The sequence below is a fragment of the Tursiops truncatus genome, chromosome 10 (genome assembly GCF_011762595.2).
Source record: "Tursiops truncatus isolate mTurTru1 chromosome 10, mTurTru1.mat.Y, whole genome shotgun sequence".
NCBI lineage: Eukaryota > Metazoa > Chordata > Mammalia > Artiodactyla > Delphinidae > Tursiops > Tursiops truncatus.
This window is the reverse complement of record NC_047043.1, coordinates 33,056,671-33,074,505: the sequence shown is the minus strand read 5'-3', so window position 1 is coordinate 33,074,505 and position 17,835 is coordinate 33,056,671. Positions and strand designations below refer to the sequence as shown.

The 17,835-nt window shown below is 46.0% G+C and overlaps 1 protein-coding gene and 1 non-coding gene across 4 annotated transcripts in view; one reads left to right on the top strand and one right to left on the bottom strand.

The window, feature by feature from the left end:
* The window catches only part of LOC141279734 (uncharacterized), a 48,445-nt gene that overhangs the window by 7,302 nt on the left and 23,308 nt on the right, over nucleotides 1–17,835 (top strand). For all 3 annotated transcript variants that reach the window (XM_073810739.1, XM_073810738.1, XM_073810740.1), the window contains one exon: nucleotides 10,038–10,147. In XM_073810739.1, the coding sequence (XP_073666840.1) occupies nucleotides 10,098–10,147 (50 nt within the window). In that variant the 5' untranslated portion in view covers nucleotides 10,038–10,097. The remainder of the gene's footprint in view (nucleotides 1–10,037; nucleotides 10,148–17,835) is intronic.
* On the bottom strand, nucleotides 2,605–17,800 carry LOC101324801 (uncharacterized). Its single transcript, XR_012334460.1, has 5 exons — nucleotides 17,667–17,800; nucleotides 15,825–16,058; nucleotides 14,435–15,443; nucleotides 11,642–11,830; nucleotides 2,605–4,485 (listed from the first exon to the last, which is right to left on the bottom strand). It is a non-coding gene; the product is annotated as an uncharacterized protein (transcript).

The following is a 17,835-nucleotide window of genomic DNA, read 5'->3' as shown; positions in this document are numbered from 1 at the left end:
CTGCTCACCCTCTTTGGATTCCCTCCTGGAATCTGGTCCATTAGGAATGCTGTCCTTTGAAGCCAGTTATTCATCTAGTGGGCTAGTGTGAGGTTTCTAGAACCTCAGGCACAGACGTCCCTGGAATTCTCTGTGCTCAGAGACCCAGAGATATAGGCTATGGGGCTTGGGTGGGGCATCTCAGACCCAACGTTTTTCACGAACCCACATTCACGGGGAGCTTCTTGTAAACGCCCATTTGCTTATTCATGCACTCATTCGTGCATATGTGTGTTCGTTCTGGCACTCTGCCTCTCTCTCTCCCAGGCTCCTGGCTGGTCAGAACAGTCACTCATGCTCACACTTGCAAATAACCCCTTACATGCTCAGATGCAACCTTATTTTTGTCATGGTTAGAGTGACAGGAGAAAAGAAGATGCGAATTGTAAGACTTGGAGCATAAAGTTTGGGTTCAGGGAGGAGCCCCTGTGCTCTCACGTATGCCTGCGCACGCACACACACACACACACATACACACACTCTCATACTCACACACATACACTCACACACTCTCTCATACACACACACACACACACACACTCATGCACTGTCTCATACTTACACAGCGGCAGCTGCCTCTCCTTTTCAATGCTCACATCTCCTTACCTTTATCCCTCTCTCTGCCTCTCCTACCAACACCTCTAATCACCCATCAGCTCTGTCCAGACTCCGGCTCCCTGCTGCAGCCTTCCTAAAGCAGCCCCAATGTTCCCCTCCCCCACCTCTTCTCCAGAAACCACGCCCCCTGCCCCTTCTTCCCCTGCTCCAGCCCCCAGCCAGCACACAGGCATGCGCACTCAACTTCCTCTCAACCAACCCTATCTCTCCTATACAGCCGCCCAGCTCCAGCTAAAATGACCCAGCATTTGGCCCAAGACCCCACCCTTCACTCAGTCCCCAGGGCCGAGAATCAGAAGGATAGACTTCTGACATCCAGGAGTTGTGTCGTAGGCTCCTATGCGCGTGGGGACCCAGGTGGACCCTCATGACTATGTGCCCTCCCCCTACTCACCTATGCTGACTTTCTTCTCCTTAGATAGGACTCAACTCAGAGTAAAACGTCCTCAAGTTTGCATGGCCACAGTCTTAAACTGAGCTTGAACCCCCAATTCCCAAAGCAAGGAAGTTTTATCTTTGCTGATCCCAAATTTTAGTCTCAACATTCATTCATTCGCTCATCAGTTTGTTTGTTCTTACAGCCTTATGTGCTATGCCTGGTGCTGGGCACCAGCATATAGAAATGAGATACAGTTGTCACTTCAGACCTCTCAGCCCCCATAAGACAGTATGCTTTCCTTATTCACCCTTCCTTTTTCATATTCTCCCCCAGTTTAACACTGCTCCTCAGACCCCTGAGTTCAGAGGCTGTCTCTCCTCCCAACACACATGGTATCTTCCTTCCTTTCTTTCCTCCATCAGAACAGTAAATGGCTTCAGGACTCAGGGAAAATCTCATTTATCTCTTGTGGGGACTTCATGTGCTTGGAATAAATGTTTCTATTAAATCCCTGCTGTGTCCCTAGCCCTGAGTGAGGCCTTGTGAAAAGTGCAATCACTGATAGTTGTGCTGACAAGGATATAAAAACCCAAATGCTCTCATTCCATTGACAGACAGGTATAAACTGGATCCAATGTTTCTGAGGGAAATTTGGAAGGATTTATCAAAATCTCTAAAAATGGGTATACGTTAATTAGGCTTTTATGTACAAAATAATTTAACATAGCAAGATATTTTTGTGTCTTTCTATTTTGGATTTTAAAAAATTAAGTTCTAATTTACATAGAGTAAAATTCACCCTTTTCAGTAGAAAGTTCTGGGAGTTTGAGAAACCCATGGGAACTTGTAACCACCACCATAATCAAGATATAGAAGTGTTTCATTACCCGCCAAAGTTTCCTCGTGTCCTTTCTTCGTTCTCCCCTTGCTCCACCCTCAGTTCCTAGGAAACTGATCTGGTTTTTTTTTTTCCCTCTATAGTTTTGCCCTTTCCAGAATGTTATAAAAATGGACTGGTACAGTGTGTAGCATATATTTTTATTGAAGTATAGTTGATTTACAATGTTGTGTTAATTTCTGCTGTATAGCAAAGTGATTCAGTTATACATATGTACATTTTTTATATTCTTTTCCATTATGGTTTATCACAGGATATTAAATATAGTTCCCTGTGCTATACAGTAAGACCTTGTTGTTTATCCATTCTATATATAATAGCTTACATCTGCTAATCCCCAACTCCCAATCCATCCCTCCCCCAACCCCCTCTCCCTTGGCAACCACAAGTCTGTTCTCTGTCTGTGAGTCTGTTTCTGTTTGGTTGATAAGTTCATTTGTGTCATATTTTAGATTCCACATATAAGTGATATATGGTATTTGTCTTTCTGACTTACTTTATTTTAGTATGATAATCTCTAGTTCCATCCATGTTGCTACAAATGGCATTATTTCATTCTTTTTTATGGCTGAGTAATATTCTATTGTATATATGTACCACACCTTCTTTATCCTTTCATCTGTCAATGGACATTTAGGTTGTTTCCATGTCCTGGCTATTGTAAATAGTGCTACTATGAACATAGGGGTGCATGTATCTTTTTGAATTATAGTTTTGTCCAGATATATGCCCAGGAGTGGGATTGCTGGATCATGTAGCAACTCTAGTTTTCTGAGGACCCTCCATACTGTTTTCCATAATGGCTGCACCAACTTACATTCCCACCAACAGTGTAGGAGGGTTCCCTTTTCTCCAGCCAAGCATATTAAGTTGGCTTCTTTCACTTAGTATGAGGCATTTGAGATGTTGTGTGTTGAGTATATCAGTACTTTGTTTCTTTTTACTTCAAAGCAGGACCCCATTGTATGGATGTATCACAATTGTTTATACATATCCCTCCCAGGTCAGGGACAATCAGATTTGGTTTCCAGTTTGGGGTTATTCCAAATAAGTTAGAAAGAGAAAAATAAATATCATATATTAACGCATATATGTGGAATCTAGAAAAATGGTACAGATGAACTGGTTTGCAAGGCAGTAGTAGAGACACAGATGTAGAGAACAAACATATGGACACCAAGTGGGGGAAGCAGGGGGGTGGGGGGGGATGGATTTGGAGACTGGGATTGACACTAACATGTATAAAATAGATAACTAATAAGAACCTGCTGTGTAATAAATAAATAAATAAATAATTTTTTTTAACTACTACAAATATTTATACACAGGTTTTTGTGTGAACATAGGTTTACATTTCACTTGGGTAAATACCTACAGTGAAATTGCTGCGTTGTATGGTAAGATTATGTTTAATTTTAAAGAAACTGACTAATTGTTTTTCAAAGTGGCTGCACCGTTTTGCATTTGCATTGATGTTCCTGTTGCTCCCTATCCTTCCTAGCATTTTACTGTTGCCAGGTATTTTTTCTCCCATTCTAATAGTGTGCAGTAGTATTCATTGTGATTTTAGTTTGCATTTCTCCAATAACTAACGATACTGAGTATATTTTATTGTATCTATTTGCCATCAACATATCTTCTTTGAGATGGGTCTCTTCAGATTTTTTTCATTTTTATTTGTTTGTTTTCTTCTTAATGAGTTTGAGGGCTCTTTAGTCTAATATGTCTTTTTTAAATAAATTTATTTATTTTATTTATTTATTTATTTTTGGCTGCATTGGGTCTCCGTTGCTGCACGCAGGCTTTCTCTAGTTGCGGTGCGTGGGCGTCTCATTGCGGTGGCTTCTCTTGTAAAGCACAGGCTCTAGGCTCACGAGCTTCAGCAGTTATGGCACACAGGCTCAGTAGTTGTGGCTCACGGGCTCTAGAGCGCAGGCTCAGTAGTTGTGGCACACAGGCTTAGTTGCTCTGCGGCATGTGGGATCTTATCGGACCAGGGACCGAACCCGTGTCCCCTGAATTGGCAGGCGAATTCTTAACCCCTGCACCACCAGGGGAGTCCCCACAAACATCGTATATCAGCCTTATTGAGATATAATTCACATAATATAAAATTGACCCATTTAAAGTATACACTTCAGTGTATCACAGTCCAATTTTAGAACATTTCGTCACCACAGTCCAGTTTTAGAACATTTCGTCACCCCAAAATGAAGCCCCATGCCCATTAGCAGTCACATCCTGCATTAGTTTCCTATTACTGCAAATGTGGTGGCTTAAGACAATAGAAATGTATTCTTTCACAGTTCTGGAGGCCAGAAGTCTGAAGTCAGTATCACTGACCCAGGATCAAGGTATTGGAGAGGCTGTGATCCCTTCAGAGACTCTAGGGAAGAATCTAGCCCTTGCTTCCTCCAGCTTCCAGTGGGTGCCAACATTCTTTGGCTTGTGACTGTATCACTCCAGTCTTCAAAGCCAGCATCTTCAAATCTCTCTGTTCCATCTCCGCATCACCTTCTCTTCTGTGTGTGTTCAGACCTCCCTCTGTCTCCTGTTATAAGGATACATGTGAATGCGTTTAGTGCCAGCCACATAATCCAGGATAATCTCCCCATCTCAAAATCCTTAACTTACCACATCTGCAAAGCCCCTTGGTTTGCCATATGAGGTAACATTCACAGGTTCTGGGGATTAGGATGTGGATATCCTTGGGGAGGCCACTTTCCAGCTTATCACTCTCCCTTTTCCTGCCTCTCCCCACACTGCAGCCCCAGGTGACCACTACTTTCTATCTTTATAGATTTGCCTCTTCTGGACAATTCAAGAAAACGAAATCATACAGTATTGGTGCTTTGTGATCGGCTCCTTTAGGGTAGTGTTTTTGAGATTTGGCCATGTTGTAGCAGTACTTTCTGCAACGTTATATCAGTACTTCACTGCTTTAAATAGCTGAATAATATTCCATTGTATGGATATACATTTTGTTTATCCACTCATCAGTCAATAGACATTTTATTTGTTGAAATTAACAATATGATCCTAAAATTTAGCCAGAGATGCAAAGGTTATGGAATAGCCAAAACAATCTTGAAAAAGAAAAACAGGTTGAAATACTTACATTATCTGATGTAAATATTTGCTACAGTAATCAAGACAGCGTGGTATTCGTGTAAGGACAAATAGATCAATAGAATAAAATAGAGGATCCAGAAATAGGCCCACATATACAGTAAATCAGTGTTTGCTAAAGGTAATTAAATAAGAAAAAAAGTCTTTTTAAAAAATTGATGCTTAAACAACTGGATCAAGGACAAAAGTGAACCTCAAGTCTTGCCTCATATAATGTATGAAAATTAGTTTAAGATGGACCATAAACCTAAATGTAAAGACTAAAACGATAAAGCTTCTAGAATGTCATTGTAGAGGAAAATAAGAGGCTGTTCCTCTTTTAAAAAATTTAAAAAAAGAAAAAAGCCTCACATTAGAGAGTATCTTCATAACTTTGGGCTAGTCAAATGTTTTCTAGATAGGACACAAAAAACGCTAAGCACAAAATTTCAAATTTTGATTAGCTAGACTTAATGAGAAATGAAAATTTTGCCCATCAAACACCTATTTAAGGAAACAAAAAGGCCAGCTATGGATTGGGAGAAAGAACTTGAATCCAGCATATATAAATAACTTTGCTGTATACCTGAAACTAACACAACATTGTAAATCAACTATACTTCAAAAAAAATATGCTTTTGAAGCAAAAAGCTGGGCCCTCCCTGGGGGTCCAGAGGTTAAGACTCCATGCTTCCACTGCAGGGAGTGCAGGTTCAATCCCTGGTCGGGGAGCCAAGATCTCACATGCCACATGGCGTGACCAAAAAATTTAAAAAAAAGAAAAGAGCCTCACTTGCTCCCTGTGGCCCAACTCCTCCCCATCTCCACAGCTCACACCTTCCACCCCGTCACACTCCTTCACTGTTGCTGGGGGAGCCTGAGGATGCCCAAAATGAAACCGTGGTGAAGTAAGAGGCTGTTCCTCTTTTCTTTCACTTTGTGTTCTGCCTGTGAGTGGTCAGGGGGCCCTTGGTGGCCTGAGCTGGGTCCTGAGTTCCAGGCATGGGGGAGGTCAATGATGTGTTTCCACCCTGGGAGGTTTGGGGGGGGCAAGGTTTTAATTCAAGGAACTATAAAGATGGTTCCTAGGAAATGATTGAATAAATAAATAAATGGGGGAGAACAGACAAATCTCCCATGCAGAAGAATTCCAAATAATTTATGTAGATACTCTGCCCTCAAGGAGGGAAAGCATAACTCCCCACCCCCTAAGTGTGGGCCATCCATAGTGTCCAAAGAGGACAGCATGGAGAAGGGGGGAAGAGTAACTTTATGGTAGACGAGACTGACGGTCACCACCTCAGCCTGGTGATCAAGGTTAAGATCAAGAGTGATAATCACATTGATAGCATGAACCCTTGATCAGATGTGATGAGAACAGCATTTTACCCCTGCAGTCTTCCTCCCCCAAACCCCTAACCCCATGAGAAAAAACATCAAACAACTCTCAAATGAAAGACTTTATGAAATACCTGGCCAGTACTCCTCAAAACTGTCAAAACCATCAAAAATAAGGAAATTTTAAGAAATGGTCACAGACAAGAAGAATCTAAGGAGACATGCAGATGAGGTGTCCTGGGTGGGACCCTGGAGCAGAAAAAGGACATTAGGTAAAAGCTAAGGAAATAATGAATGAAGTACGAACTTCAGTCAATAATAATATATCATTATTGGTTCAGTAATTATGACAAATGTACCATATTAATGTAAGATATTAGCAATAAGGGAAACTGGGTGTGGGATATATGGGAACTCTGTGTAATATCCTCATTTTTCTGAACCCTAAAACTACTCTAAAACAAAAAATTTCACTTAAAAAGGGAGAGAGACTATTTGCACAAAATATTTATAAGTACTTGATAACTAACAAAGAAAACGTTTTTAAAACACTTAGTTTGTTTAGGCTTAAAGAACACCGAGTAGGGTCATTTTAAGTGACTAGTTTACCTGAGGTGGGTTTGCTGCACTGCACACCGGTCAGGCATACATTCCAGTGGGTGTTGAATTCACTGTTTTTCCCAGTTGGTTATAACCCAGCCCTCCCTGGGTGTGTTTGGTATTCACAGTGTCCTGTTCAGGTAACGTAATTATCTCAGCTCCCTAAAATGAGCAGAAGTCTCCCTGCCCTGGTCCTGCTGCGGAGCTGGGCCTCCAGGAGCCCCAGGGAGAAGGGTGACAACAGGAGAGAGGAGTTGGGAAGCTGGAGTTTCTGAGGAAAGTAACGAAGAGACCTGGAGGCCAAGTGGTCACTAGGCACCCAGAGAAGAGGGGACAAATTGGGGAGGGGTCTACAGCTACTTGTCCCTGACTGTGTGTCTTGCTTACTGAGCTCACGAGAGTGCTCAGCTCCCCTACATTAACTGGACTTCACTGCTCAGTTAGAGGCCTGGGTCTGCGTTAAGACCCCATTATCTGTGCCCACCCTGTCTCTAGCCCCCGGGGTGTCCAGTCGCCTTATGGTACCACTCCATGCTGGTCGTGCCTCAGGCTGCTGGAGCTTGTCCCCTTCTCCAGCCCCTGGAATGCCTCTGAGGGCTACTCCCCAACTAGCCTCACTTGTGTTGGGCCACAAGGGGGCCCTCTTGCAAGAAGCTGGTGCAGACGACTCCAGCCTGCAGCCACCATCCGACCCTGCCCTGAGCACGTAGCATCTGGCTGCACTCTGGCCCTGATTCTGTGCTGTGTTCTGTCACCACCCTGTTGTGGACATTCTTCCATCCTCTCTAGACAGCCTGCGAGTCCCCCGAGGGCCAAGGGGGCTTAACTTAACCGCGTGAGCCCTGCTTTGCTCAACTCTGCATCGCTGTTCACGCATGTGCCTTGATCGCGTGCAGAGGGGACCCCAGAGCGGGTCTCCAGCCTTTTTTCTTTTGGAGGCTGAGCTGAAGAGCAGGCCAGTGACTTGCCCACGTTTCACAGACTTCACAGACAGATATCAAAGCCGAGCTGGTCACTTGGACCCTGTCCTCCAACACCCGGCCCCCCAGCGCTTTGCCCACTGCCGAGCAGCCCCCATGCACCCTGGCTTCCGGCAGTGTATCCCCCTCATCCATCCAAATGGGCCACACTTGCACTTGCTTTGTGCGAGGGCAAGAAGGCTTTGGAGGAGACTTGAGGGGAATAGGGCAAAAGGACTGAAGCACCAAAATAATATAAACCCTTTCTCCGAGAATGGAAAGTACAAAATCAGAAGTGTGATTCTCTAAGAGGAAAATCTGCTTTAGTTAAATGGAAATGCGAAAGCCAACCACCCAGGTGTGAAAGTACAGTGTGCTATAAAAAGTTTTCATCTGTATTAGTAAGACACTAAATCTATAACAAGGAACTGAAAGCTGTGTTAGCCGGCCAGTTCTGTTGAAACAGAAATACAGAAAGCAGCGCTGTCTGACACAATTTCCTGCAATAATGGAGGTGTTCTGTACCTGCCCATCCAGCACAGTAGCCGCTCGCCACGTGTGGTTGTTCAGCTCTGACATGAGGCAAGTGCAACTGAGGAGCTGATTTCTTATTTTTCGTTGAATTTTAATTAAATGCAAACAGGCACATGAGGTTAATGGCTAGAGTACTAGCACAGCTCTAAACGACGGAGGTGGACTTTAACAAGACCCTGCCACCATCCTAAGGGGCAGATTTCTTTGTTGTGTCCTGTTTGTGTCAAAACTGTAAAGCTAATAGAAGATAATGTGTGAGAATATCTTCATACATTGTCTAAAAGACAATATTCAGAATATGATTGTGCTTCAGATTGGGAAGGACATCTTAAATAAGATCCCAAAGCATAAGTCATAAGGGGGAAATGGATGGATTTAATTACATTGTCCAGTGCTGGCTTCTCAAATATCCCCAGCACAACGTGTTAATAAGAGAAAGCTGAGCTTATTGGAGGTCAAGGAGAACTCAGCCTCAACACAGCTCTGAGAGCGGCTTAGATAAGGCAAGGTCCGAATGTACTGGGAAGTTTGGTTCAAGGCAAGTCTTTCAAAGACGGGGCTGGATTAAGATTGAGGAAGGATCCCAATATAATAGCCCCAATTGGTAGAAACAGCAACCCCTACCCCAAAAGACCTGCACTTGGTTCCTAAAGTACTCGTTTCTGATTTTATGAAGTTCTGAAAACTCTCAATTTACAGGATGCTAAAGTGGAACTATTTTTACTTTCGTGACTGCCGTGGAAGGTGAATTTTCCAAATGTCACTGCACAATGAGTGATCATGTCAGTATCCCAGGAATAGAATAAAGTAGATGGATGGGAAATAGGATTCATTTTTTAGAACACACTGAAGTTTCCAAGAAAAGTACCATAAATTTTGGAATTTGTTCTCTGGGTCTGTATCTTTTTATGGCTTGAGGGTGATATATAGCATATAATAATATCCAAAATATTATTTTTGGTGAATAGGAACTTGCTGTTATAACATAACTCTATAATAGATCAAAGAATGTATTTGCCATAACACAACAAAGAGTGGGTGTTTGTTTTCCACTCAATTTGTCTTTCACTGACAGCAAGGAAGAAAATCTTTAAAATTTGAACTATTTTCATCTCAGTTTTCGCTGAGATTGTTTGGGCAGATGCTGTGGAATGAAATTCCATTCCCACCTCCTTCTCGTGGGCCTCTTTATTGTGAAAGGTCTGCACAATCATTTCTCAGGTTTTTGGCACCTAGGGCTCCAGAGATAATTTAGGCTTTACCAATCAAAGGCATTTGTATGAAACAAATTTGGAACTGAGTTAAGTAGGAAAAAAGGCATCCACTTTGGTGGTATAGAGTGTGGCCGACATGGGGTGGGTCTGGAGAAACTATGCCAGTAGCTTCCTGATTTGCAAAGTTTGCTGATTCTTCAGAGTCCTGACTGTGGGAAGAGCAGTGGCCCCTTAATCTCCCCACCCTGTAGTGTGGCTTTGACAGTCATTCCCAGAAGCTCAGAGTAGGATCTGATTCCGTAAACCATTTAATATTCTATTTTAAAAGGATCCCTTTCTACTTAACATAGGTACATTGGATTTTGTTGTCTGCAACTGAACCTTGACTAATGCAAGTCCCAAGGAAATAGATGCCCCATTCCAGAGTGAGCTGGGAGACCAGTGTAACAGACGCAAAAAGGTATCTAAACCTTACCCATATCAAGGATATAAAATTGTGGGGATTTTGAAGATTAGGAGAGGATTTTTGGAGACAGTTTTGGTGTCCTGTGACCCTGGGCACAGAAGGGAGTGGACACCTGCCCCTTACCACAAGCTTAGGGAGAGGGGCTTCAGGGTCACAACTTGGAGAGCTTGTTAAGCGTCCCCTGGAGTTTGGGAGACACAGCAGACTGGAGTCTGACTCAAACCTGAGAACTACAATGGGCTGAGACTGCCAATGACTAGCTGTCCCCATGGTAGAGTGAAGAAAAGATGGCTGTATGGGGATCCACCAGGGCTCCATGAGTTTGCTGGGGTGAATGAAATGGGTACGTCCCATGGACCAGATGTGGGCTGCACATATGTGAAACCACCAGCATAGGTTTCATAGATCTGGTCCAAAAAGGCTGCCTGAAGTTGGAGAGACCTCAGTGGAGGAAGGAAGCTAGAGGTTGACAGATGTAGGGGAGGAAAAATCATTTTCCCTCTACCCTCTGAGTTCTCAGCTGAGATCCCTGTAATAAAAGAAGATTAATAAGAGAAAAGCAAACAAGCTTTTAAATGTGTATACCTCATGTATATGTGGGAAATACCCAGGGTAAAATGAGGAGCTCCCCAAGGAAGTTTAGAACTCTGGCTTAAATACCATATTCAGATACAGACAGAAGAAAAGCACGGGGAGTCTACCCGAACAGGTCCGCTGGCACTAATCCCTTTCTCCTCTCAACCCTCAATACCACTGATCACCCTACACCTGGGTACATCATCACCATCCACTATAACTTTTACTAGGCACCGACTGTGCTATAAGTCCTGAGCCAGTAGTTTCCATCAGTCTGCTTTTAAACTCTCAGGACACCCTCTGAAGTAGGTACCATTTACAAATGAATATTTCTGAGTAGGTACTCTTTACAAATGACGAAAATGAAGTTCAAAGAGGAGAGAGGACTTCCTAAGGTCACAGAGGTAGAAAATGGCAGAGATAGGATTTGAACCCAGCTCTGTCTGCCCTTACCTTCTTTCCACATCCCCTCTCTGTGGCTTGCTAGAGTGACTTCCACCGTAGTTTTGCCTTCACGTTGCTGCTTGACCCTTTTGTCGTCATTTGCCTTTTCCTCTATTAAGGCTCCTATGCCTTAGCGCCTGATTCCTTTAGGGGGAGACTGCCTTACACTTCTTGACATCTCCCAGGATATCAGCACAGCGATGAGAGATTGTTTGTTTGACTTCACATAATTTTCTCAACCTCAAGATGCTCTAGAAGAACCTCCACCTTCTATTTCATCATCCAATCCCTGATGGGACGGGGTCAACCAGCACAGTCCGCATTCATGACCTTCCTTTCTTGCTTTCCTGTCTCTAACATGTACATACCCTGATCTCATTCCAGTCCCTCCTTAAGAAATGAGAGAAAACCCCTCTTAGTAGTTACCTCCCCTTGGCCATCTACATCCCTCTCCCTGCCTCTCCTTACCTGAGACCTAGAGCAGCAGCGGTAGCCACGGCCACCCCCAGAGCCCTTCCCCTCACTCCATCCTGCTCCCTGGACCCACTGTGTGCCAGTCGCTTCAGTGCCTTTTCCATTTACTGGAGGATGTTGCCCCACTTGGGTGTTTTCCATCTTCCCTGAGAGGCTTGGTTGTCAGTTTGCAGTTGAGAAACCCTGAGGAAAATGTGATGAGAGGGGGCAGCTCAGGAAAATGCAGAAGAAGAAGGAGAAAAGAGAGATCACTGCCCTTGTGACATCTTCCTTCCTGCTTTCATTTTGTCACAGCCCAATTGGGCAACACTCAGTAGCTCCCCATTCTCCACCGGAGCAAGTCTAGACCCCCCCCATCTGATGTCCCACCTCTGCTCCACTCACTTCCTCAGGCCACCAAGACATTCTCATCATTGACCACTGACCGCTGCATTCCACAGCCCCTCCCACCATTATCCCTGCCTGCCTGACACTGTGCACCCAGATTTGACTTGCCTTTTGAGGCCCGAGTCAAGCCTTCCTGATGACCCACCATCTTTCACGTTATGCCACACCACAGTTCTCAAGGATGGGCGTGTGGCTGAATCACTCGGGGAGCTTAGCAAACATACACGTGCCTGGGCTCCACCCCAGACATACTGATGTGGTAAGTCTGGAGAGGGCCCAGGAGCCTGCACTTCAACAAGCAGCCCAGGTGATTCTGAAGCAAGTGGTTCAAACAGAGGATACCTGTAAAGGCTGTGTATGAGTCAGGTGGGCCCCAAAGCATTCCTCAGGTGCTCTCCCTATGTCTGAGGTGTGTGCTTCCCTGAGCTCCTAGTCTAGGCATGAGCTTGGAGACCACAATTATAACAGCACTAGGAGTGACCTCCATGGATTGAAGTTCTACTGTGTGCCAGGTGCTTTACGCAGGTTATCTCGTTTAATTCTGTCCGCTTTGGGATTGTGTAATGAATACTTGTCATCTTTTGGCTCTCCAGCACCCAATAGCTTTCCCGTTTGGGGGATATGCCCCAGTGTGTGGGTCTCACGAGGCCCCCTTCCCTTGAGCATGGAGGCAGATACTTCTTCTGCCCCTTCTCCCTGGCACCTATGGTACAGACATGTGACTTGACCTAAGTATGGGCAAATGCATGATTCTGCCCAGGATTCTGGATCCTAGGCGTGTGATACAAGATGCAGGGCCAGTTGTAAGTGACTTAGAGGCACTTGAAGCACTGAGAGTCCAGGAATAGTATGGTGGCAAGTACTTGGTGGCTTCAAGTGTACAGGGGCAGTGACAACGGCAACACCACTGGACTGTCTCAAGTTATAACTTGGTTTCTGCCATTTTCTAAAACGGGTCCTTCAGCCTTCTCATCGACTCTGTGAGCTACCAATATCTTTCTAAACTCCTTTGCTAGCCAGGATTGGATTCAGTTGGTAGCATCAAGAATCATGACTCGTATTGGTTATTATGCCCTTTTTTTTTTTTTTGGCGGTACGCGGGCCTCTCACCGCTGTGGCCTCTCCCGTTGCGGAGCAGAGGCTCCGGACGCGCAGGCTCAGCGGCCATGGCTCACGGGCCCAGTCGCTCCGCGGCATGTGGGATCTTCCCGGACTGGGGCACGAACCCGTGTCCCCTGCATCGGCAGGCGGACTCTCAACCACCACGCCACCAGGGAAGCCCTGGTTATTATGCCCTTTGAGGCAGTGAGGAATATCTTCAGGCTGAGGCCTAGCAAGATTAACGGAGTTACTCAAGATCAGACATACATCAAGGATGTGACAGAGCTGAGGTTCAAACCTGGGTCCTGTTTAATTCCAAGGCCTGTGTAATTAACCACATAACACTGTTGTGTAGGTCAAGGTCCCAGCAAGAAAGAGGTGGCTCACTGAAACAGGTGACTGAGAAGTGTTTAATGAAAGTGTGGGTAGAATTCGAGGAAACCACTAAGGGAGGCTGCAGTACCCTGGGGCTGGAGCAGTGGTGAGTGACTACTTGCCGTGGCCTAAAATCAAGGGACCGGAGCAGTTGCCCAAACTTGAAGATAACAGCTGTTTGATGCAAGGCTTGAAGGGGCCTTGAGGGCCCCTTGTGCCTCTCCACGGAGAAGGAACCCAGAGGATAAAAACTCTGACCTCATTCTCTTTCCATCCCCTGCCCTTCTTTCTTGCTGCCTACCGGCCAAACCCAGCCAGAAGCTGGTGGGAAAGGGAGCCTGGTCAGTTCCCAGGAACAGACGAGGGAGGAAGAGGATGGAGAGTGGGCCTGATGGTGCAAGTGGGAGAGCGTCCAGTACAACCATTTGCCTTCCAATTTAGTGTGTGTAATTCCTCAGGCGAGTTTAATATATTGAACTGAAGTATTATTTCATCTATAATTAAATTAATCACACAAGCACACAAATCATGCAGTTGGTTAACTCAGGATGAATATATAAATGTGTCGTGGTGTTTGGAAAGGAGCACGATGACTCCTTAGAACCCTATCTCCCAAACAAGCTTGAGAACCACCAAGAGACAGCCCGTGCTATGATTCAGTGGGTGTCTGGCGGGGGGGGACCCCAGGCATCTGCATTTTAAACAAATGCTCCAGGAGTATCTGATGCGGGTGGCCTAAGGACTACAGTTTGAAAGAGACTGCCCTAAAGTGCTCTGCCTCTCCTAGAGAGCATTTAACGGTGGCTCCTCCCTTGCCCTCACCTTTTTTGTCAACTTCACAAACAGAGGAAACATTGAAACTGCTGAAATGCAGGTCCCAAACAAGCCACCTGAGAAAGCAAACACTGCATGCCATGTACTTACAGCCTCCGTGTGGCTGGGTTCTCTTGGCCAGGAAAATACCAATAGATGTGCTGAGCAGAACAGCTTCTGGATCCACTGCCTCTCAGAAGACTCTCACCACGGCACCAGGATGACATGAGTTCCCTTCATCACCTTCTAATGGACTCAGCTGGATGATCAGAGATAATCTGTGTGGGGTCAGTGCCATCCTCTTGGAGGGCTCAGGCCCCAGGCTGGTGAGGAAGTCCTCATATGATGGCAGTGGGGCCAGGGAGGGGAAGACTGTACCTTAGCTCACAGGAGTAGGGGAAGGGCAACCTGATGGTAAGGATGTGTTTTCCTAACACGAGGTGGATTGTGGGTGATAGAGTGTGTTTTCTCTTGGGGAATTTAGGATGACATTGGCCTTGGCCGTTCCTGAATGGGAATGGAAGGACCTATCATCTCTTCCCCACTAATGAGACCCCTTCCCCTTTAGAGTCAGAAGGGGTAGAAAATCGGAAACTAGTGATTTAAATCTGTTGGTGGCCCTGGATGCCTATTTTATGGAAGAGCTTGGGAGTGAAAGGGGAGTTAAAGGAACAGAGAGAGAGGAGGGGGAAAGTGCACATGGGGGACAGCCTTCAGGAGCCTAACTGGTGAGAGCCGGTCACCCACCATCCCTGCCCCTCGTGTGGTACAAGGAAGAAGCATTTAGATAGAGCAGGCTCCCGGTTATTCCATTCTGTATGGCTTTTAGGTGCGTGGTCTTCAGTAAAGGAGCTCTAGTTTTTGTTCCTGCCAGTAAGAGGAGATTTACTTCTCACATGGTCTCCTTCCAGCCACGCACTTCTCTGCCTTCATGGAGCTGTTCTGAGGATCCAGTGGCAAAGTGCATCCCTGATGATGCACACAATAAACGCACGCAGTAGTCAAATGATGATATCCTCCTTTCTGTCCTGTGCCCTGGATCCCAGCTCATCCTCCCAAATGTGGAATCCTCACCGTGGATCTCATCTTCTCTTCGTTCCGTGGTCTTCAACAGTCTTTTCTGGGAGTGTTGGAAAGGGCCATAAATTAAGGGGAGAAACGGAAACATCTGATTGTAGAGGAGAGGACGGCCCTGGCAGTCGGGCGAACGGGATGCTCTCTAGTGGGAATTCTGTCCAATTCAGGCCAAAATGTTGTGGTCCAGGGCAAGGACCAGGGCAGAGTGAGCAGCTGTGCCCCCTGTGCCTCACGACCCCCATAAGACATTGACAGTGAAAAGCACTGACAGTGTATTTAATGCACACCCTGAGCTGCTGGTGGAATGGCACGTTTGGGGCAGTAGCTTCTTTTGTGAGGGGGCAAAGCACACACCCAAGGTTATCAGTGAAGTGAGGGGAGTTAGCGGGGCCAAGAAGGTGGGATCCTGAGCCTTAGAAAGTACCTGTGCTACAGCTTCAATTCATGTCATTGACCCCCTACCCCATCCGCTGCCCCTCACACTCCTCTTTGGACACAACTGCCAGATGGACGTGGATGGAGGTCAGAGTTCATTCTCGTGGGTTCCAGCGCCTAGGATGCAAATGACCTCTGCGTGACAGCAAACAGAGCAATGAAGACCAGGCTCTTACTCAGGAGTCCATGTGCCACGGGAATGACAGTGCTGGTCCCAGGGGCCCTGGGGAAGAGAGGAGATTCAGTGCTGCTGTTGGCACGCATGCTGTTGCAGACTTGAGCGTGTGCAAAAGTCCTTCATGCCCCTTAGTTCATCTGCTCTCATCCTTCCTTTCCCCATACTAACTGGGATTGTCCTGTGCATTTAGCTGTTCCATTGCTTAAAACTACTGATTAGAAATATACTTAGTAGAGAGCATAGGGTCCATGTCCAGAGAGGCATCAGGGAGAAAGGGCAGGCTGACGAGGCTCCTTCCTGCTGTGATGCAGCAGAGAGAGCGAGGGCTCCCAGAGCAAGGAAACCTGGTTTCCATTCTCAGCATCAGGACCTACTTTCTAGGAGAGTCACCTCACCTCTTTGGCCTCAGTCTCCTCATCTATAAACTGAGAAAAATCCCATCATGAATTTTTATAGACTTTAGCAACATGATTCTAAAAGTCCTGGGTAAACGTCAGTAGGTACCATAAGAAAGAGATGCAAATGAGTGAGGAAACTTGGCCTATCTAGACTCAGCAGATGTGGAAATAGGTTCGAGCACAATTAATCTATAGAGACACAGGGTCCAAAAGAGAAATCGGCAGCAGGGCAACAAATAGAAGTCCAGATATAGATCTAAGGGTATCTAAGAATTTAGCATCTAAGGAAATTGGTAGCCCAGTAAGTAAGCAAGAATTGTCTAGTAAATAGTCTTGTGGTATCTGGATAACAAGATGAAGAAAAAGGTATTTGTTCTGTAATTTGTACCATACAGTAAAGTAACACCCCCCCTCCATGGATTAAGATGAAAATAAGTGGAAAAAATAGAGAAGTAACCAGGAAATAGAATCAAGCACAATTAAGGAATAAAAGCAATTCGAAATATCAACACAAAATAATTCAAAAATCAACACATTTGCCTATGCAAAACTTAAAACTGAATGTGCAAACCAGCAAAGGGAGAAATGACAGAATGGCGATAGAAAGCAGCAAAGGTCCTTTTGCGCTAAAATCCACCCCCAGCCTGCGGCATTGCCTTGCATCTCCGGGAACTAGATGTCTGAGGCAGCCCAGCCAAGTTCAGCCGCTGGCAGCGCTGGCTGGGGACTGGGGCACGGCCTGGAAGGCAGCGCCTCTCGGGACCCTCAAGCTTGCAGCTGTGCCCTCTGCGTTGCCAGCCTGTGCCCGGTTCCAGCCCTGCTGCCTGAAGGTCCCAGCCCCGCTAACTCCATCCTCTCCAAGTCTCTCCTGCCGGTGCCCTGCCTTATCCCCTCCCAGCCCTTGAACATTTTCTTGCACGGAGCTCCTACAACGTGTCCACTCTCAAGGGCCAGAACTGCATCCCTTTCTGAGGTTGCACGCAGGTGGCCAGACACCCGCACTCCATCCCACCCCATCCCACCTCTACCCCAGCCACAGTGCCTGGGAATTCCTGTGCCTCTGGGATGGCCCCTCACTGAGTTCTGGGAGTACAAACACTCCAGCTCCCCAGCCCCCCACATACAAACAACTCCCGTGGTCCCCAGAACCCCCTGCAGGACTGAACAAAGGTTCTTCCTGTGTGACTCGCCTTGGTTATGACACCGTTTGCTAGGTTTCCTTCCCTCCCCGGTCCCACTTCCCGAACGGCTTTACCTGAGATCACTTCCTAAACCATTTGCACAAGAATTTCCCCATGGCCTGCCTCAGCAGAACCCTCCTAAGACAGGGAGACAGTGGCTTCCTCAGGGGCACCACACCCTCCATCCCCTGATTGGTGTCTCAGCTCTTCCATCACCTGGACAAACGGCTCCCTCCACTAAAT